Source organism: Lonchura striata, chromosome 3 (assembly GCF_050655825.1).
Source record: "Lonchura striata isolate lonStrDom1 chromosome 3, ASM5065582v1, whole genome shotgun sequence".
NCBI lineage: Eukaryota > Metazoa > Chordata > Aves > Passeriformes > Estrildidae > Lonchura > Lonchura striata.
Window position 1 is genome coordinate 66,535,570 of NC_140705.1, and position 22,263 is coordinate 66,557,832.

At 38.6% G+C, this 22,263-nt stretch overlaps 1 protein-coding gene across 1 annotated transcript; it reads right to left on the reverse strand.

Annotated features, from left to right (window-relative positions):
• Positions 1–487: 487 nt before the first annotated feature.
• On the reverse strand, positions 488–22,263 carry PPIL4 (peptidylprolyl isomerase like 4). The gene is made up of 13 exons (XM_021527037.4): positions 22,174–22,263; positions 21,607–21,674; positions 21,457–21,521; positions 19,866–19,983; positions 17,842–17,984; positions 17,413–17,509; positions 15,866–15,982; positions 14,836–14,960; positions 12,648–12,714; positions 11,694–11,805; positions 10,089–10,185; positions 9,331–9,469; positions 488–4,201 (listed from the first exon to the last, which is right to left on the reverse strand). The coding sequence occupies exons 1-13, from the start codon at positions 22,241–22,243 to the stop codon at positions 3,980–3,982; spliced, it is 1,440 nt and encodes a 479-aa protein (XP_021382712.2). The 5' UTR covers positions 22,244–22,263; the 3' UTR covers positions 488–3,979.

The window sequence follows — 22,263 nt, forward strand, 5'->3', positions numbered from 1 at the left end:
CCAGTGAAATTCTTTCCCTGTTGGAGACACTGAAAATTTTGACTTGGAGACAGAAGTTCACCCCAAAAGCATACATCACTAACTTAGCAGGTCCTACTAGAGTACCAGCTCAGTTACGGACAGGCAATCCAGTATTCAGACTGGCAGAAAGCCACTATCTTTAGAAGAGGTATTTCTACATGCTTGCCAAAATGACCACCTTTCCTACCTCCCCAAAACTATGCCACTGTAGCAAGCACTGCATCTGATCACAGAACAGAAAGAACAAATAATAAGAAAATCAATTTCAATCATGCAAACAATGGAAATTCTTGGAAAATTGCAACCCCATCCATAATGTCTGATGTAGCAGAATCCCTACTTGGTTGGCCTAAAATATCTATTTTTCCCCCTTTTATATAACAAGATACTGCTATGACTCAAGTTGTTTTCCACTGGGCTTCAAATAAAAAAGTACCTTTTACAGAGTCAGAAAGTCCCAAACAAGTTTCAAGTTCAAAAGTTTACTGCCGTTCAGGTTAAGATTTCAGAAGGCTCTTGGAACTGTCTTTCAGCATCAATGATTCATTGTAAACACGTAAGACCTAAACCAACATAGAGTTTGCTTGTACCTTTTAACACAGCTACCACATTTAACCAAGGTGACACTGGCTTGTTCAGAGAAAAAGCACATTCCATCAGTGGTCAGACCAAGCATTTTACAAAAAATTACTGCCCTGTAGCAAGTATTTACATAAATCTGACTGTAATTTAACATTTTTCAAATTGCTTGTACATCTTCTGTGTGCAGCAGGTGACTGACAGAAGAGACGTTACCCATGCTCCAGAAAGCTTACAAGCAAAACCTGCAATCCTGTCACTAACAAATCCAAGTTTTACATGATAAAAATCAGGCTACAGGAGGGTGAGATGGACAACGATAACAGCAGCAACAGAATCAGAAATTATTCTAAACTTCTTGGAAATTTTAAAATGTTTGTCCAAATAACTAATAGATGATGAGGGGAGTGGGGGGGAATTTGGTTTGGTTTGTTTGTGTGGTTGTTAGGGTTGGGTGTGGTTTTGACAAGTGGAAGCAAGCAGGTAGAGCTTTATCTCCAGAGAATACAGGGTTACCACGACTGGGTTTGGGTTAACTCCCATCCTGCAATGCCAACTACTTGGATACAACATTTATGCTACTTCCACTGACTTGTGTGATGTCCATGGGATTAGAGAGAGATCTGTTGCAACCTACCCTCCTCCCACTTGCCTTTAGTACTCTGCCACCAGGTCCTATTCATAACACGGTTTTGGCCAAATCCACTCAAAGTCTTGGACTCAAACTCAAGAGATCTACGGAGAACTAAAGAAACTACAACACATGACAGCCAGATAGTCACAAACTTACTCAAATCCATAGAATGAAACAGTTTAGAGTTGACATCACATTTTTGCTGTTGTAGGTAAAGGAATCCAGTAGAAAACTTTGAGGAGCTGGTTTTTAAGACTTTAACCACTGAACAAAGAGCCCAAAAGCATGAGGTATTCCCCTTCAAACAAGCATCAGCTAAGTCAAAGTGAAGAAGTTGATGATTCTGCTACACTTCCTATAATGTTGAAAATATCATTTCTTGAAAATTATATTTTCAACATTATAGAAGAAGCTGTATTTTTTGGTTCTGTTTTTCAACTACCATAAGCACCAAAGGACAATAGTGAAACTGAGTTTGGAGATAGTATTGACAAAAAGGAAATGAGAGGAAAGTATGACTTCTCATTAGGCTAAAGCAAGTCAACTCTTGAACTCGCAAAAAAAAACTCTTGTCCACTCCAATACCTCTGGCTGGACAGGAACAGCAGGAAATATCTGTGGTTTCAGTTTGTGTCATTTCCAGAAGAACCACATGTACACAACCATAATTTCCAATGACAGGAGGAGTAAATCCCATCTAACCCAAGTGCTCTGCCATCTATGTGCCAGGTGAACTGCGATCCTTCCAGTGTCAGCAGACCAGACTAGAAATGCAGCCCTAAAATTAAGTACTTGCCCCCAAATTGGGAGCTTTTATACTGTCATTTAATCACCTATTAATATCACTTTATTTTTGAACACCTACAAAGCTTCCTCTTAAAAAATATAAACAGGTAATTTCACTAATCTGAAGATACTGTGTATTTTTAACAGCACCAAGGCATATTGAAAATCAGAAACTTGAAACATTTTGGATGTCCTGACTTTTTAACCCTTAATTCTGAAGACTCTTTGCCCAACAATGAAAATGGACTATTTACTCCCATATACTACTTATTTAAATTTTCACCTCTTAAGCATTTACCTGCTGCAAAGAAAAGTCATTTCTGCTGCAGAAAAGCAAGCACATTCACCAGAAATAGGGTGTTTGTTTCTAAACATTGGTAAGTTTTTTATGTCTCACAGGTGGTTGAGGGCTAGCTGAAGCCTAGGAATGGCTGCTGAAACTCTGAGATGTTAAGTCACAATTCTCCAACAAGAGGACCTGTGATGTTCAGCAAGAATCCAGCATTCTCCTCAGCTGGAAGCTTTAGTTTGTTTCTCTGACTGCCATTTCCTAAAGAAAGCAAGAATACAAGTGCCTCACTATCTCCACACCCTTGTCAAATCTGGCCAGTGCTTCTTCCAAGTTAAAAAATGTTGTGTGGAGAAGGACAGCAGGACTGAGAACAGGACAACAGCACAATCCTTGTTTCTTTAACAGAGCAGGCCAAGAGCAGGAAGAGCTTGAGACAACCTACTGCTTCTATAGCACTACTCCAAAGGCACCATAACCTGACTTAATACAGTTCCTTGGAATCTTCTTATGCTCAGACAGAAGGCAGAAATTTTCTTGACAGGAAAAGTGAGCAGTCCTCAGCCCCAGATTCCCCAGGAGACTTCCAGGAACAGGTTTCCTGTTTACCTCTCCTCTGGGACAGAGGGCTCTCACTCAGACTGCAAGAATGGCCCCAGCCTCTGTAGGGTCTCAGGCAGCAAGAAATTTTTTGCCAGGAGACAGCTGTGAAAGCCCTAGTTTCATGCGTTGAAGGGCACAAAAGATTTCTGGTTCTATGCTTTGAAGGACACAAAAGTAAGAGATCCATCAAAAGGCAGCTTCTTAGGCAAGTACATTTCCTGTATTTGGTCAAGCTCACTTTAAATCTTGGACTCAAGCTCAAGACTACAAAGAACTAAAGGAACTATAATGTGTGACATCAAAATAGGTCTCAAACTTACTCAAATCCATAGAATAAAACAATTTAGAGTCTACATCACACTTTTAAGCTGTTGCAAGTATAGGAATCCAACAGAAAATTCTGAGGAGCTGGTTTCTAAGCTGGTTTCTAACTAAGGAAGGAACAAAGAGACTCAAAGCATGAGGCATTCCCCTTCAAACAGGCCTCAGCTATGTCAAAGTGTAGAAACCAATGCTTCTGCAACAGCATTTTCTATGTTATTTTCAGCATTACAGGAAGGTGGGGTTTTTTTGTTCTGTTTTCTAATTACCACAAGCGCCAAAGATGTTAGACTCCAGCTTTGTTTTTAACAAAACAAAGACAGGGCAGACGCTGCTGAAAAGTACGTTTCTGTATTATATACCTTCAGTATCCCTGCTCAGCTTAGGTCCGGAGATTACAGCTATCGCTAGGCCTGCCTAGTCAGAATTTTCTGCCACGGGATAGTTTCAGTGATTATGTTCCTTAAATGTCTGCCTTCCCATAGAATCAGTAAGAAGTTATTTTTCTTCATATTCCATTGAAATACTCTATCCAGGCACAAGCACTCCATGGCAGAGCAATTTGCAGCAATTCATCTTGAATTTCAGAATTAGCAGACCATGTTCCAATAAAGGGTATCTCAAGCTGTAATATCTTACTGCATACTGCAGTCAGACACTACAGTAAGTATTATAGAAAAAACACTATCACAAAAGAAAAAAATTAAATTTATTATTTTAGTGCCCCTCTGTATTTTCCTTGTCTTTCATCTGTATTTGGATCTCTCTTTGTCTTTTGATTTCTTAGGACTTCTGCTTCTGTCTGCTTTTTTATCCCAGTCTCTTACTCGGCTGTCTTCTCTGTATTTGTCTTTTTGCCTGCTGTAAGTGTAATCTCTCTCCTGAGAGCGGCTGCGGCTCCGATGCCTGTCTTTCTTCTCACTCTTGCTCCTCTCCCTGCAGCGCTCTTCGTGCTTCCGGTCAGAATCCTGGCAAAGGAATTGGACAGAAATGCAGTTACAAACAAGAGGGGAGAACACACAGAGGCACAAAGAGAACTAGAGACAAGTTGAGCATGGCTGGTTCCTTAGCTACAGCTGGTATGACCTTAAAGACATTCACATCCACAATGATTTGAAATGTTAACATAAAAATACCCTACTGAAACTATCTGAAGAAGGTAAGTTTACAAGTAAGTTTCTGTTGGTGTTTACGGAAAAAAGAATGGCTGTCAGGCATGTTTCTTGTACTGCCTAAGGAGCTGTAGCAAAAATTGGTTCTATCAGGGATTCCATTCAGGTGGGTATTATCAAACTCTTCACGAGCATCAAACAGGTCTGTAAGCTACATTTGGATTTCACATTTTTTTACCTCAGCAATGCAAATATTTCCATAACTTTTGGTTTAAGCCCTATAAGGCATTCCAGTACTATGCAGATGCATACTGTATTTTAAGGCCTACCTGTAATAATTCTTAATGGCCTAAATTCTAGGCTTCAACAAAATGTACAACCTAACAGTTTAATATCACTGTATGTGCTAACAGAGAGATAGAATTTTATGGGGTTTTTGAAACAACAGTGTTAAGCATAGATCAATATGACTTAAGAAGTATGCCTGCATTGAATCACACAGTATTTCTTTCCTCATTTCAGATATTATTTTTCTAAGGATGTACCATGACAGCAGCCTTCACAACTGTATGGTCAAAACCTATACTCCATGTACTAACAAGCAAACTTCATTTATTTGGAAGAACAGTGAAAAACAGTGAACAGAGATTTTATGCAGAAAGCCAGTGACTGGGGTGGTTCCCAGAGCAAACACCACCTTTAGAATTACATTGATAATGCTGAAAGTATTAGGGTTACAATAAGCAACACAAACCCTCTGGATAAACAGACACATGAATAATCACAGGTTTGATCTATAACAAAAACATTCTGCTACTGCTGGGTTACAGTAATCTCACTGGTGGCCAAATGCCTATTCCACATCTTTACTGACAGACTTTATTTCAGTACAGATTTTAAAATCTGGATCCACCAAAAAGTCTCAGTGATGCTTCCAGCTACTTGTAAGAGATTTGTCCATCCATTCTCAAAATGATGCACAGCCATATTACTAGTCTGGTACCCAAAAGCATCACTCTCCGTATGTCTGAAAAAGCCAATAGGTTTCAAGCCCCTATGTGACAAGGCCTAAGTAAATATCAGATAATGGACATGTTAGTGGAGAGGTAGACAGGAACAAGACAAAAAATATTGGCCAGAAAACCAAATGGAGAGCTTGGTGTATGGCTGCCTTCTAACTGGTTTGCTGCTGGAGCTTCCTCCCATGAAGAAACAGGAGAAAAGCAGGGCAACACTCAGTTGAACAATCTACCAAGTAAACACTGGAGACAAGGCTACTGGTCAAGTGGGGGCAGGGAACAGCTTAGTGAACATTTCAAACTACAGACAAATAGGCCATGTTGAATACCTCAAAAAAGGACAACTTGCTGAAAGGATTAGAACTCATACAAGCATTGTGTTAAATGACAACAGTAACCTTCACAAAAGCATTTAAGGTACAGGTGTACAGGACAAATCTGAAAGTGACACAACTAAGTCACCACATTTGCTAATATGATCACAATGTAAAGGAAGAAAACTGTAATTTAAATTAATATAATGAATTGCATCTTTATTTCTTGCCAGCATAAGTTACATTTCCCCTTTTATAAGATTTTTCATTTTAAAGTCTTTGGCATGGAAAATGGTCTATTTTAAAAACACACTAAATTACTAAAAATAATGGTATTTTGAAACCAAATTTTTATGCTCAAAAGTAAAAAAACCACACTGTTTTGGAAGAAGAAGAAAAAAATTCATACTTTAAAACAGGGTCTCTCTTACTGCTGAAATCTGGATTTCTCAAATTTACGATCACAGCCTCTCATTGGTCAATGAGTAAATGATGATCACCCCAATTCTTAATCCAGCATTGTGTTGGAACACACAAGGAAGGAAATAAGGAAAGATGCTTCTCTGGAAGTTCATGGCCGATTTTGCCAAAAGTAGGAACTTGCTAAACAGCAGTCACAGGTGAAATAGCTAGAAATATCAAGGCCACAGAAGTAAAATACACATGCCACCTCTTACATACATTAAATACAGTAGTTAAAGGTTAAAAGGAGCAAACAAATATAGAGAGACTTTTCTATGGGGAGAAATTGATAAAACGTGGCCCTGAATATGAAGGGAACAGTGTCCAATAAGCAGTAAAAGCAGGAAACCAAAACCAGAAAAATCAGAACCTCTCCCAAAACCATACTACAGAAATCTGAAATTGGAAAGTCCCTATGTCTCACAAAAGTCTGTTGGACAAGCCGTACTACTTCACAGATTCAGTTCTCTTAAAAAATAAAATCCAAGTGAAAATACACAGAGAAAACTGGAAGGCAAACAAAGTCATAATATAGATCTCAGGTGGAAGCATGTCCTGTATTCAAAGAAACTCAGCAAATCCTATTCACAAGACCACATGGCAGTCCACCCTTCTGCCCCAGACCCACATCCTGTTACTTACTAAAAGCGAGTCACAGCATCCTACCTCTTCTACCCACTGGAATGAAGTCAAACAGCACAAGACTCAAAAATATATTCTTGAAACATCAACACAGAAGCTGAAGATTCAGGAAGTGGGTGTCAGACTAAGAAAAGGATGACTCAAAATATACTGAAGAAAAAAGTAACACCAGCAAGAGAACAGAAAAACAACTCAACATCATGGAAACTATTGAGAAAATAAAACTCCTTCAAGTCATAGCTAGAGTTGATAGCACCAACTGCAGCTCGAGTTGCCAGAACTTCCCATTATAAGCCCCATATCTCTCTTAATTAAAATCTCTGCCACACTATGGACTCATGGTGGAAGTTTCTGTATGAAGCATGGCTGCTGTGGTCTTTGGCTGATGAGTTGTAGAAGGTCTGCTGTTGTTTTGTTTTCTTGTTCTTACCTCAAATACATTCAGAGATTTACAAAATAGGGTAAAGGCAGAATGCTTTGTTTGCCTGTACTAAAAATGCTACCATTCACTACAAAGTTTTCATGCTGTTATGCTTTGTGTTGGACTCAATATTCCCACTGAATATATTCCACCTCAGGAACATGCCTACTTCCCCTTAGTTTCACATAGTATGCCAAAAGTATGAATAGTAAAAAAATAAAGCAAAATTTTGTATATGCTAAACAGGATTTGTCACCTAAGCTAGCTGCAGATTTCACTAGAGAGGTGATGCCCAAAATAATGAGTCTGTGTGAGACTGAGTACATACTGCTCAGTATATGCCCACTGTACAGTACACACTAATGAGGATATTCAAATCCAGAAAGAAAAATTCTTCCCAGAAATTAATTTGCACAGCTCCAAGGGGGAACTATGATGCTTGCCATCAGAGAATAGAAGTAAGCCTCCATCTGTAATTTTGGGCATAAGAAAGCTAAACTACTTACAGCAAAATGAGTAAAGGTGACTAAGAGAGAAGAAAGCTGTGGGGAAGAAGATATCAGAACACAGCAGCAGCAGACTATAAGAACAAACCACATCAGGAGCAGGTGACTAAATCACAAAAAAGATACATATAAACACAGAGGAGATCACACAGACAAATATTAGAATATGTTCTATTCCAGAACCTGAAAACAGCACCAGGAATCCCTCTGTTCTCATTCATGCTTGTGTGCTATGAAATCCCACAATCCATTTGCAATTATTAGAACAGATGTTAAAAACCTTCTGCTGCCAGCACTTGTGCCACCTGCAGGGGTGAAGACTTCTAAGTGATTTTAAAATGTTCTCTGCTATGCATGACCAGCCAGTTCCATGGGTGTAATTTCTGAACCATCAGGAACGAAGACTGTCACCAAAAATACCTTTCCATACTTCTTCAAGGAGTCTAAAGCAACAGTTTCTATCGGCCAGACAGGAAAAAGTCTAAACCAACATTAGCCCACACCTCTTCTATGCACACGCTGCAGTCAGGGCTTTACTTACCTGAACAAACCCCTCCCCTCCACTCACTGAATTCCACTGACTGAATTGGTAAAGTAAAAAAAAAACCGGGTCCATGAATGAGCAATAGGGCTCACTGCTGGCACTGAAAGATTTTAATTGCTGGTGTTCATGAGATAAATAATTTTCAAGCATCACAGCAAGAAGTGATCTATAAGAATGGAATCATGTAAGCTTTGTGTTCCCAAAACTTTCAGCAGTACTGAAAACTCAGGATGGGACAATAGCCCTATTTGCTGTGACTGAAACTTTTTCACTTTCTGCAAAATTGCTAGAAGACAGCTTTGTTCTCACTCATAAAACTGGTACTGTTAAAATACTGGGGTTTGTTTTTTTTTCTTTTCCAGCTTAGCTCAATTCTTCCTAACACTCACTTCAGTGGTGGTTAACCCTCCATTTCTCACTGCAGACTTTGTTTCCACAAAACACTGTGTCTTCAATATCCCAAGTTCACAGAAATGTGGGAGTGCTGTCCTGACAGGCTGCAGTGGAACTAATGAATGACAGAATTACTGTCTCCTGGTGCTGTCCTCCACAGCCCCAGCCTCACAGCACATAGGCTTACACATTCTAGATGCAAGCAAACCCACGTGCAGATTTTACACAAACACTTCCAAAACAGTTAAGAACAAATACAAAAAGATAATGTGGAGAGATTGTGTTCCCAACTCCATGTAGGAAAAACCCAATGTATGATGGTTGGGCAAGAAAATGAGACCTAGTCTACAGTCATGAAATATGATTACCTACTACTTTATGGCTAGGAATATGTGAACAGCAGGTTCAAAGTGCTGAAGATCCCCTACTTTATGAGAGGCTACATTGCCTCTTCAGGATGTTTTGGCAAAAAACCATCTAGACACGCCAAGCTTCAGAAGTCCATGAGGAAGCCCTCTTTCATAATCAAATATTAACATCAGCCTTCTGTAGGTTTACAACTGCTGTATGTTACACAGGACTTTGCACGGCCATGTCCTTATTCAATTTCACACTTTTTTCCTGGCTTCTTCTGTGAGGAAAACAATGAACAGATATAAAGTTAATGCATGAAGAGTCAAGTACCTTAGATTTTTTGGTCCTCTTGTCATCATCCTCATCTTCGGAGTGGTGGTGCTTTTTCTTCTTCTGTTTTTTAGCCAAGTGCGACTGACTTGTGTGAGACTCTTCTACATCCTCATCCAGCACAAGGTCATACTTGGCACTGATGGTGCTGGTTAAGGACAGATCTGTTTCTCAATATCAATAAAGAGCAGAACAGCCCAGGAACCAAACCAATCTCTGTTTATCTGACAAGAGTTTACCAGGACTTAAAACTTATTTCAGTTAGAACACAGTTGTACACATTGGAAAAAAAAAAATCAGCTGTGCTAAAATGACTGAAGTCTGTCCTGTCGAACAATACAGCCAGGCTGCATTCTCCTCTCCTTTCTACCTGTGGATATCTGAACAAGCTATGGTGTTTTCTCTCATGCTTACCACAAGCAAAGTATAATCTTAGAGTATTATTTAATTACTAGAGAGGTCTCATTTTGGATGCAGAAGGTCCCCTCTGAAACTACTTACGAACTCTGTTATGTCATATGTCATTCCAGGGACATTATTTACCTGCACACAACATGGAAGTGAAACAGCACATTTTGATTTGACTAAATTGATCAAAGTGAAAACCACAAAATATTAAATTCCATCTCAAATACCAAATGGTTACATGAGCTAGAAGGCAAACATCCAATTGACAGGCTTTAAAAATAAGTTTTTTTCCAGGTTGTTTTCATAAATTCTACTTAATTCAAAAAGTACCTTTGAAAACAAAAGGATACTCTTGCTTTGGTTTGACCTTTTCTTTCAGAGCAAATTTTGAAGGTTTGTCACGTTCCTTCTCATAGTCCTTGAAATCTTCCTTGGTATACCGCCCACCTGTCCACAAAAAAAGATGTTAATTTCACTCTAACCACAAACACAACCAAGACCCGCAACCATCATTAAGTTCTGGTGATGATTTAGGGGCTCTTTATAACCATAGAGAGCTCCAGAGCAGGATACAGTTCCAGAAGTTCTGATATCTGCATAACAGAGTAGAAGAGAGCAGTACAAGTTGTGATGTTCTGTCCTTCTCTTGCTTGCAAATTCCTTTAAACAATACCCAGCTTTCTGCTCATTCATGTCCAGTGGAGACAACACATAAAGAGGATCACAAAGTAGGATTCAGCAGCTAGCTTAGTCTCATTTCTATTAGAGGTCCTATATCACACTACTTAAAATTCTGTTACCATGAAAGCCCACAGACTGTTCTCATTATTAAATGACTTTTTGCTCTCGTACGCACTGAGGGAGACCTCTGAGACAGCTACAGCTCAAGAATTCAAATGGAAGACTATGACAAAAAATGTTCTAGTCTGGATTTAAAGAGGGACACGATGGATTTCAGTCCCACTCCCTGAAGCACCAATGCAGGGATCAACGGACTACAGCAACGTGCTGCCCTCTCACGGCCACGCTTAGAACTGCAACACTCACGGGCCAGGAAACATCACCGAGGAGGAAAGGTCATTTTTTGGGTACCATATAAGCACAAAACGACAATATAGTTAGCTTTCCAATATTTTGGACAATTTAGACCTCAGATAAAGTTTCCCAAGTAGGCAGTCAATACAGGATGCACCAGAGCACCTAGTATAGATAGAATACAGAGTCATCTCAGCTCTGTGCAGAACAAGTCCCAGTATCTCAGTGTTCATGGCCACAACCCTACCGGAGAAACTGCACGCCAACAACTGAGGGCTGACTGCATCTTTAGAAGACCACACACAAGAACGTCACCAATGCAATGCACAGACACCTCTCCAAGTCCAGTGTTTTGCTCATGCCACAGTATTCAAATAACCACTGCATCCACCTCTTCCACCACCCTTTTCCTCCCAAAACATCCTCAAACATCTGAAACCGGGTTTTTGTAACATACAGTCTGCCATGCAGTATGTTTGACCTACAGGAGATGAAGAGCAGAAATCCCTGGCCTGAATACTGACCTTTTCTTGTATACACCTGACTGGCATACAGTGAATAAGGAAACTAGAAAATAACAATATATTGGCATATTATTTTGCTAGTAAGTAATATATAAGAAAAAATAATTTCCAAAGTTTGAGATGAAAAAAATGTTTTGGTGGCAAAATTACATTGACTAAAATGTTAATCAGTGGCAATGCAATGTTCATTTAACAGTAGGAAACCCTTCTACTTTTTCTTATGAAACAAATGAAGGGAAGAACTAACAACTGTGTTTGCTCTATTTATTCCAGTACCAGGAACATCTATATGCCTGAAGATGAGATGATTTAAACTCCTAACTCTTTATATAATACTTAGTTTAGAAGTCACAGTTTATTAAGTTATGAGGATTGAAGAATTGCAAATATACTTACCTTTTCCCTTCCATTTAATCTTTGCAACAGATTGGCTAAAATCCACATGTATCCGTCTGTCATCTATCAGCACATTGTCCATCTTGAAGTAGGCTTTCTCACAGTCTTCCTCCTGATATTAACCAGGAAAAATCTTGAGTCATGATTATTTCACAGGAATATTCACAGAAAAGCTCAAACACAAATTCAACTGCTTAGTGGCATACAATTCTTTCTGAAATTGCCTAAAGCACCACAGTTCTTAAATTGCACCTTTTCAAAAGAAATAGTTATGCTTTGCCTGAATATCAGCATTTCAATTCCCAATTCTTCAGTTCATTTCACTATTTAAAAAATTTGCTAATCCAGCTACACGTCTGGCACATGTAACGCATTCAGAAAAAAAAAACTAGAACTGATAAAGTTCCATTTTAACTATGTAAGTAGGCTAAATAAAAGTGAGAAGACTTTCCAGTGTTATCCTCACAGATGAAAGATACCAGCACACATAAAGTTATGCACCACCAAGAGAACTATTGCCATCCATCTCACAGTAAGACTAGCAGCGTTGATACAGCAGGCATCATTTACAAGCCCAGAAGAAAAAACTACTGCATACATGGATCCATCTTATTCCATACACCATCCTTTCTTCATGCTGCATGCTCCTAGCATTCCTTTCTTCAACTCTTTGAAGATTTAATGCACTCAGGGGAAAAAAGGGCCCGATCCCCCCACACTGGTTTCAACACAGTCTAAGTATATTTTTGTACTGGCTGCTCAAACAGAGACAGACTTACATGCTTGCCTCATTTAGGACCTACAACTTCTATAACTAAGTTATAGTTTCTCTCAGTAAGAGAAAATATTAGCTATTCCACACTTGAAGATGTCAGTGTTTTTCCTAAATGGAAGTATGCCAAAAGGGGCTTTTACAAGGGGGATCTACATAGAGTTCATACCTAAAACCCATACCTTTTCAAACTCAATGAAAGCATAACAAAGAGATTCACCAGTCTTCCAGTCTCGGATCACTTCACAGCTGAAAAAATGATACGAAATTAAAATGTCAACACTGTTAGAGCAAAAAACTGTAGGGTAGGAAGTACTATTTAAAAGGGAGAGTAAGAGTTAAAAAAATAACCAAAAACCCCTACCCACAAAACCTAAACACCTTGAAGGTATTAAAACACCTGATTCTGAGACCCCCTACTGCAAGAAAAAATGCATGAGACATTGCTTTGAACAATTACACTGAACTCACACGTGGTTACCATGAAGCACAAAACTAGAGATTAATTTCTAATCAGTGAAACAAAATATATTTTCCAACATTACTCTTTGTTTTTAATTTTTTGCATTTCACTAATGCAAGACCAGAAATTTCATATTCTGTTTTCTCTCTCATTTTAAGCAAAAGTTTACACAACATCCTGTGACAAACTTTCTCTTCTTAGCACGCACCTCTTCAGCAGCCCAGCTTTTTATCACACAGGCCACTGGGCAAAAGTAAAAAGCCTGAAAGTATTGAGTAAGGAGTGTAAAATGGGAACAATATATTATTGTATCAGTATTACAAAACTCTTGCACTCGACGTAAATTCTGACTGCAGGATGCTGAAGGAGGGCACAAAGGCAACAAGGACAGGATATGTGGCATTAAGGTAAGAATAAATGTGAGACCTCCCCCACATGTAGCGAGGAAGTGACAAATCAGGATCTACAATCAAAAGATGATCAAGGCTGAAAGAAAAAAAAAAAGCTGGGGAGAAATAAAAAATAGTAGACCATAAGGCTATTCAGACAAGCTATAGGAATTCCTTGCAGCAGAAGGCAGAATGGTTTTGTGCAAGAACCCTCCCCCATGGATCATTCAGAGAACCTATCTAAAAGTGGAAAGACTGCAGAAGAGTGACAGCTCTGACAGAGGAACGAAAAATTAGAAATCCTTAGGGCATAGAGAAATCATGTTGGAGCTGTAAGAGTGGCACACAACGCCAATTTCACCCACAGACAGAGACAGTGTAGTTTAGGATCTGGGAGCCTGCAGGCCTGTGTGCCAGTGCTGCACAAATTGCTAGAAATTTCAAGCAGAACAAAGTTAGCATCCAGCTGAATATACAGCACCTACTCTGGACCATCTGAATAAACTTAAGTGAAATGCTCTAACAGACTCAATAGGCTCATGTGTGGTGATGATGATGATCTGTTCCATTAAGCCTTTTGAAATCCCTCTGCAAATTCTAATGAACTCCTGCACCACAGGCTTTTGGGGAAAGTAAGCGCAAGGGCGTAAGGAACATCTTTGAATTGATAAACACGCAACAAGATAAGCATGGGTTGAACCATAACTGTATATTGTAAAAAAACCCAAAATCCCAAAAAAAAAAACAAAAAAACAAACCCAATGTTAAAAACAGCTTTAGAATTCACTAGAAAAGGAGTTGAGAGTAAAAGAGAGAACAAAACTGTTCCACTATAAATCTGTAATTTCTTCAAAACTGTGTGCAGTTCTGGTTCTCTCATCTTGAGATGAAAACGAAAGAACAGGAAAAGAACAAGAAAAATGAAACAAAATTATAGCTCTACTATGAAGAAGCATGTATATGTAGGTTAGTACTCTTAGCAAAGAAAAAAAAATAACTTTAGAGTGTAGGATAGGGGAGTGTAGGAAAGCAGATTTCATTGTCTATCTGATCTTTTGATACCAGTACTAGGAGGAATCAGCTGAAACTACTAAAAGCCAAGGCCAAAACTGAGAAGGGCAGCAGGAATGAGGAACACCTTACAAGAAGTGTATCAGATGTTTGGTGTTTTATCCCAAACCACACATACTCCCACAGGAAAGGAAAACCCAGAGTCTCTACCCAGCTCATTTGAGCATCTGACTTAAAAACTGCTGAGTGACAGGATGGGGGGCAGTGAGGAGTGTCATATGCTTTCTTGATTCCTACACTTCCTTAGGCTTTCCTTAAAACCACTGCTGGGGACAGAATACTCCTCTAGCTAGATCTGCCTTCGTATCCCCATTGGTGTGGTCTCTATCCAGACAGAGCAAAAATCTCCTGAGACACCAGACTACTCCTTTACAGCCAAACTCAAACAGACTGGGAGGAAACAAGTTCAATTTCAAGAAAGAAGGTTTTCTCTTTTATCATAATTACCTTTTAATGGGACCAAATCGTGAAAATATTATCTCCAGGTCTTCACCTGTGGTCACAGGATTCAGTTTACAAACAAAAAGTACATTTTCTGGTGGCTTGATGTCTGCATCTGGCAAGTCTCCCACCTGGGATACAGAAAGAAGACGTTCATCACCTTCTGCCTAAAGCTCTCTACAGGCAACATAGCACAGTGGGAACACATCTTCTGTGTGCTCTCACATTCCTATCACAAAATCAAACTTAATAAAGTATTTTTCCTACTCAGTGTCACAAAAGAAAGTGTTTTCTATAGTACCTAAAATGTATTTTTTATTTGCAATTCCACTGCTAGAATTCATGAAAGTTCACAAATACGTTCTACTTTGCTTTTTCTAGTCTTAGCATAACAAACAGACAGTTCTAAAAGGTAGAAGTGCACCCTTTTTGTCCCTACAAATCTTCAAATCTTCTGCAACACTGTGGCCAGATCTGGCTTGATCTTGGAATTAGTCTCTGCTGCAAACTATTCACCATAAATTTGAATTTGGTAGTTGTAAGCAAGTGAGATGGATTCACTCGTCCTTCAATTCTTTATTCTTTATTTACTTTTCTTTTTTCTTTAAGAAAAAAAAAAGGACTTCTGTTCACAATTTTTGTTACTATGGAGTTTACCATTGTACATAGTGGGAGGAGTTTGTCACAAATTAACTCAGCTCTCTCCCACACATGCTAAAAGTTTTCCAGGACTGGAGGTATACCAGCAGCATACTATGTCTGTTACATTTTTTAATTGGATGCATTTCTAGTAAGTTTTTAGAAAGCCTCCACCAGCCCACTCTGACAATGAAGTATCACCGGTTTTATCAGAAAACCACAACATGAGCGGTCATGCTCAATCCTTTCATTGTACAACAGATATTTAACAGCAGATTCTGAAACATGACATCATCACCAGATATGTAATTTCAAGACAAATAGTACGAATCCTCCTAGACTTAACATGCACACACACTGGAATAAGATCTAAAAGATAATACAGAAAGATGTTCACCATTTCCAGAAGAATAGCACGAGTTTTTGCTTCTTTTTCTGCCTGAACTTCTTCTATTTCTTCTGCAGACCGTCCTTTCATGTCATCAATTTCTTCATCTGCTCCTATTCTGCCACTCTGAAAAGTGAAGGAAAAGCCTATTTATTACCAAGCCATGGCCAAAAATTCTTTCTCACTTTCCAACTATTACTTGGATGACCTTTCCCATCATCCCTCAAGACACAAAAAATGCTTAAGCACTGTATGTCTGCAGAACTGGGCTTTTATTCTGTTCTTCCCACTTAGATTAGAAGAAAAGAAAAAAAGAGAAGATGTTATCCTCACATTTCAGGCACTGTTAACTGTTTCTGAACTTCTGTGACTAATGTGAACGATATTCAGTGAGGTACTCTGAATCCTTTTATATATACCCACCTACTCAACATCTCACCACAAGTGTCAACTCTTTTCTACTCCAGGTAACTCCTGCCACAATGAAGGTAAGGAAGACTGCAAATACATGTTGTGTCTAGCAAGACATTAAACAGAGCATATAGTACAATAATAATTTTGGTTTTATACATCTATACCTATGCAGGACTTGAGTTGTTTTTTTTTCTCCTCACCAGCATCTCTGAATGCCTTTCTTATAGATATTTCTATGCTAAAAGGGGTATCCTCAGACAGGCTATAAGGGAAAAAACTCAGTACAAGTCTTCACATCTCTATGCTGCTGGCAGTGAGCTACTAAAGACCTTATTCTTAACATATCTGAAGGCACATCAGAGATTAACCACTGTACACACATATTATGAAACCCTAATTTCAATCTTGTAATAGTATCTATAAAGCTTAAAAATTATCAATATTCTCTCTTGTTAATTAACTCATTACTTGAAACAACTGTTTCCATACAAGGGAATAATCTCACATATACTATTTCTCACATACAAGTATGTAACTGCATGCTTGCAGTTAGTTTTTAGGAAATTCCTTGTGTTTGAACAAATAGCCTACAGCAGTATGTGTGCCTTCACATATAACTCTAAGAATGACAAAGATTACTTCCACTGAAACATAGCCTATTCACATTTAAAAGGAAAGCAGCAGTAACTATTTCAATATTAATAAATGTTAGTTATATTTTGACTTCTACTAGAGTATACAGAAAACCAGTAATACCAGCACTAAATATTCCGAATGTTCTGCTTATCTACACTGTAAATAGAAAACTGAAATACAGCTTTCAAACACAACTCCACCAAACCCATAGGGGAGAGCACCCAAGTCACGTTTTTATCCTTCTATTGAAAGGTTAAGCAGCTGTATTTGATTAAACACAGCAACAGCTCCAAATAACTGACAAGCATTTGATATATCAGAACTCAAGCTGGCACAGTAGAAGAACACCTTTTACATGAAAAATTGCATAGCTCTTTTAGGACACAGATTTGAGACACAAAATTTTGAAGACTGATTTCTTATTTTGGCCAAATCTGTGCTGGACACTAATTGAGATAAACTTATTTAATGATTTCTTCCAACTTTCCCCTGTTGTGAACACTCACGTCGAGCTGTTCCTTTGTAGGTTCTGGTGAGCGGTCAGGAACGCACAAGCCAGGTGGATCATCAAAGGGATCATCTAAAATTACTGTATGATTTATCCTTACAGAAAACAAAATCAAGATCAGCACTGGTTACAGGCAAGTAAAACTTGGTTTACCCAACTAACAGCAAGCCAGCCCCACTAAATTTCAGTTGTATCACAAACAGCCAAATATCCTGTGTGCTTATAAATTCTAGAACTGATTCTTTTGGAAGGGCAACATGCTAAAGATTTCTGTACATACTTGTTTATTTAGTACTTGTTTACTTAACCACTATTTAAGATAGCACATACAGGTCACCTGACATGATATTCATCTAGTTTTCAAAAAGAAGTAAATTCATTTAATAATAATGTATTCCTCAAAAAGTAAAGTTAAAAGCAGTCACACCTGATATCTTGATATGGGATAAAATCCTTATCTACAAAGGTTTCATTAATTGTCTTCAATACATCCATGCCTTCTGTCACTTCTCCAAATACTGTATGTACACCATCAAGGTAATCCAGGTTTTCTCCTGTGGTAATGAGGAACTACAAAAGATACAAAACTAGGAACAGTAAATAAAAAAAAATACAACCTGAATTTTTCTACCTTAACACACTGTCACTGAATTCAGTGGGGGGAGGAAAACCTCTTGCCATTTTCCCATGTACGTTGGCTTACCGTGTTCTCTTACCTCAGAGAACATGGTGAGCCAATGTACAGCTCACAGTCACAACCTGAGAAAATCTCTCTCTGCAGGAGCAGCTCACAGGACTCTTCTGTGAACTGGTTTGAATTGGTAATCAGGCACAAGGGCATTGGAGGAGCAGAGAGCTCTCTGCTGGGGAGGTTTGGCAAGCAAGAGCAGCAAGGGTTGTGACTGGCATCATAGCTGATGAAAGGGAGAGGACTGAAAGAGCAAGGCTACCCTGTGTGAGCTCAGCTCAAATCACCTGTTCACCAAGCAGCATTCAGCAGGTACTTTTTCATAAATTTGGCAAAAACTCCCTAGTACTATCTTTACCTAACTCCCATAGTACTATCTTTAACTACTATCTTTGCCTATTATATCCACGTTTTTCCTTTTGTCCCACAAACCCTTTTCTTATGAAAAACAGGATTCAGTAGCATTGAGAGAAGAACTAACACACTGACTTAGATCAACTCAAACTGGCACTGGAAAGTATCCTATCACAAATCTGAAACTACGAAAATTGATACCAGCTGAGAATTTAGTAACGAATTGTAGAGGGCACTTCATAATGGAGGAGGGAGGAAGAGGCAGATATGCACAAATAACAGGACACAACTGCTGCACCCACACTTTACAGTCTGACTGGTAACATCCCACACCTCATTCTCTCTACAACACATTTAAGACTGGTTAGTATTTGGTATAGGTTACACTAAGCTACACTATACTTGTAAGGCAACTCCATGTAGCTCCTTTCTGGAATTTTTCTTGCCCAAGGAAGAAGCTGCAATAATGTTCTTGGGATCAGCATCATTCCCACATGCCTACATATACACTAACAGGCTGGATCTCAAATATAAATAAAAATGTAATCTCTTTTTCCTAAATACCCCAACCATGCCATTTTATGCATACAATGCAGGGAAGCAGCATAATTACTTGTATATATTACAAGCTCTAGCTCAAATAAAACCCTACCTTTTTAAAAAAATATTATTTGATTATTAAAAATCACTCTTATTAAAATACATGGCTATTACAAGTAAGGTGTTTTAATTCATAGAAGTGGCAATGCACCTAAAATAATTAATTAATAATAGTGTTCTATGAGCTTTAAATATTAAAAAAACCTTACAAAATAAGTAAAAATAACTACCTACAGCAAAAACTGTGTGTGTGAACAGCAAAGAGAACAAGACCACTTTCAAAAACTGTTTTGTACCAGCACTGTGGTAAAAGTGCAAACTTACATTATGAATGAACTTTCAAGCAACTATACAGGAGAAACTGTGCTATGATTTCAGTTTCAAAACTAACACAGAGTCATAACCAGAATATGTCAACATTATTTCAAAACTCAGTTTCCTTAATTTTCACTTCCATTTAACTACAGAATTTTTTTCCTGACCATTTTATACATTAGCAAAATCACATCAAAGTATTAACAGAGAGAAATAAATAAAGGGAAAAATACAGGACTGAGTACTAGCAAATAAAATTAATTTAAGACAGGATTTGAATATGAGCATTTTAATTCCTCTATTTGTAACCAAATACCCATATGCACCTGGAAAACTATGCAAAATAGTTAGCTATGGTGGGTTTTGTAACATGCCTTTTGACTGTTCTACAAGAAGATGCTATTGACATGACAGTGTCAATGTTCTACAGCTTTTGTCAACTCCTGTAACTTTTATTTTAGTTTTTTAGAAATGTAACAACACCATGTGCTGACCTGTGATCCATGCTGATCACTGCCATTGTTCACCATTGACACAGTTCCCTTCTTCTTGTGCTTGATTCTTGGCACTTTTTCTGCCTCAAAAAATCTGGCTTGATCACCATACAGTTGACTAAAAAAACATATATAACAAATACATTACAAGAAAATGGAATTTTTAAAAGTGAGCTAACCACACATTGTAAAACTCTAAATGAATCTCAAAAAATTTTTACATTTCACATTTACATCGGGCCTTCAAATAAACCTAGATTTTACATTGCACCCATGAACATATTTACAGACCTGTACACTTCCACAGTTTATATTACAAGGAACAACAAATATTTCTCTGGACATTTCACTTCAAGAGGCCTTTTGTGGGGTGGGAAGGGTACACTTATATATTTTTAAGTACAGTATGAAACATTTTTCTGAGGCATGAAGGAGCTACACATTTTAAGTAGGTTCTACGAAAGTAAGTTACTCCACACTGTAAAAATGCAGTTATTTACATCAAAGATTTATCTCCCAAGAAAAACAGAAAAGCAGTACATCTATGTGCAAAATGAGTTCATCATACAGACAGGACTACATACAGTAATTTAGTATATGCAGGATATAGCAAATTGTTGCATTCTTTTAAATTTTTTTATGTCTAACCCTGCTATCACTTATTTTGTCTCACTCCATAAACTGATGGATGCATGATCAATAACCATATTTGCCCAAATGTAAGGATAGTACTATGTTTAAACTCATTCTGCTAAGCAGGAGATAGCCTCTATGAACAGACGATTAAAATTAAACTTTGCCTGGAAGAACAGAAACTCCAGTTTCATGGACTGCAGCAGAAACAAACAGGTACAAAAGATGAACTGACCTTCTCCATGCTACTGCCAGACAGGATCTGCCACTCTCTCATCACACTGTACTTCACAATTTGCCATATCAGAAAGTCTTAGAAGACTTGACCGTATCAAAATAAACTTAATTTACTTGTGTGCAGAGATAGGCAAGTCTGGCGAGTTTACCTACCCAGACTTGCATCTTCTTAGCACACATATAACAAATATGTTACAAGAAAAAGGAATTTTTAAAAGTGAGGAAACCAAACATTGTAAAACTCTAAACGAATCTCACAATTTTTTTACATTTCACATTTACATCAGGCCTTCAAATAAACCTAGATATATATAGCACTGAATAATAAATATATTCACAATGCTAATAGATTCTGTCTTCTACAGAGCATTTAGTCATTATACTTTTCTTACCAAACATATAGTTATTTACCAGCTTTTAAACAGACAAAAATGTATGTACAAGCTGTTACCTATAACTTCACTTCTAAGGTCAGAGACAGAATCATGTCCAGGCAAAATATAGTGAATGGCCAAAGGCAGCATAGAAATTAAAAAGGTATCTAAGTATGAAAACCAAAGAAGCTTATTCATCAACATTTTTATTTCTCACCTGCAATTCTGCCCCAAGAAAGCTGAAGGCAATCTAACTGGAACTCCTACTCCCTTACAAAAATTCTCTGTTGAGATACATATATAGATATATACATAGATATGTATAATTTTTATACATAAACACTTACCAAAATATGGATTCTCCTCCACGACCAGTTCCCATGGGGTCACCAGTTTGTATAATAAAATCCCTCTGTCACAAAAGAGAATACATACGGTATTGCTTTCATGTTTGTGATTTTAAACCAACTGAAAAAAAAGGAACTGAGAATACTCACCTGTACATTATAAATAAGACAATAGTTGTAATACTTGACTTTGCAGAGCTTCAGGAAATTCAGACAAGCTGCAAGAAATCATACCAACATTTACAAAGGAAATTCCAGTTACAGTAATAACAGATATAACAGAGTCGTAGTCTAACGCGCAGAAAAGTGGTTCTGGAGCAGACTGCGTCGAGACCTCTCAGGGTACAGCCTCTAAGCGCTAAGAGAAATGCTCGGAGGACACGTAACATTTCATCCCTTCCTACAAATCTTTTCTAGCGATTCGAAGAACCCTAAACACGGCCCGTTATACAGAAACACCCCCCCCCTCTCCGTTTCTTTGCAAACACTTGATAAAGAAGTTCACGGCGGCCCCTGGATTTAGCAGATATTACACCTGTGGCCGCAAGCGCTGCCTGCATCCCCTGGCCCCGGCCCGAGCGAGGGGAAAGCCGGTGCGGGGCGGGCCGGTGCCGGGGGGTCAGGGGCGAGCCCGGGGGATCAGGGGCCAGCCCGGGGGGCCAGGGGCCAGCCCGGGGGGTCAGGGGCCAGCCCGGTGCCGGCGGGCCCGGCTCGTACCGCGGGGCCGCTCCTCCGTGTACAGGTCGATGACCAGGTCGCCCACCGTGGTCTCCAGCAGCACCGCCATGGCCGCGCTCGCCGCAGCCC

Coding starts and splice junctions, on each gene's coding strand:
- PPIL4 (XM_021527037.4), bottom strand. CDS start 22,243: ATGGCGGTGCTGCTGGAGACCACGGTGGGCGACCTGGTCATCGACCTG. Junction 17,985..19,865: donor GTGATCAGCATGGATCACAG/GTCAGCACATGG, acceptor TATCTTTTGTAG/TTCCTCATTACCACAGGAGA. Junction 11,806..12,647: donor CTTTCATTGAGTTTGAAAAG/GTATGGGTTTTA, acceptor GGTTAATATCAG/GAGGAAGACTGTGAGAAAGC.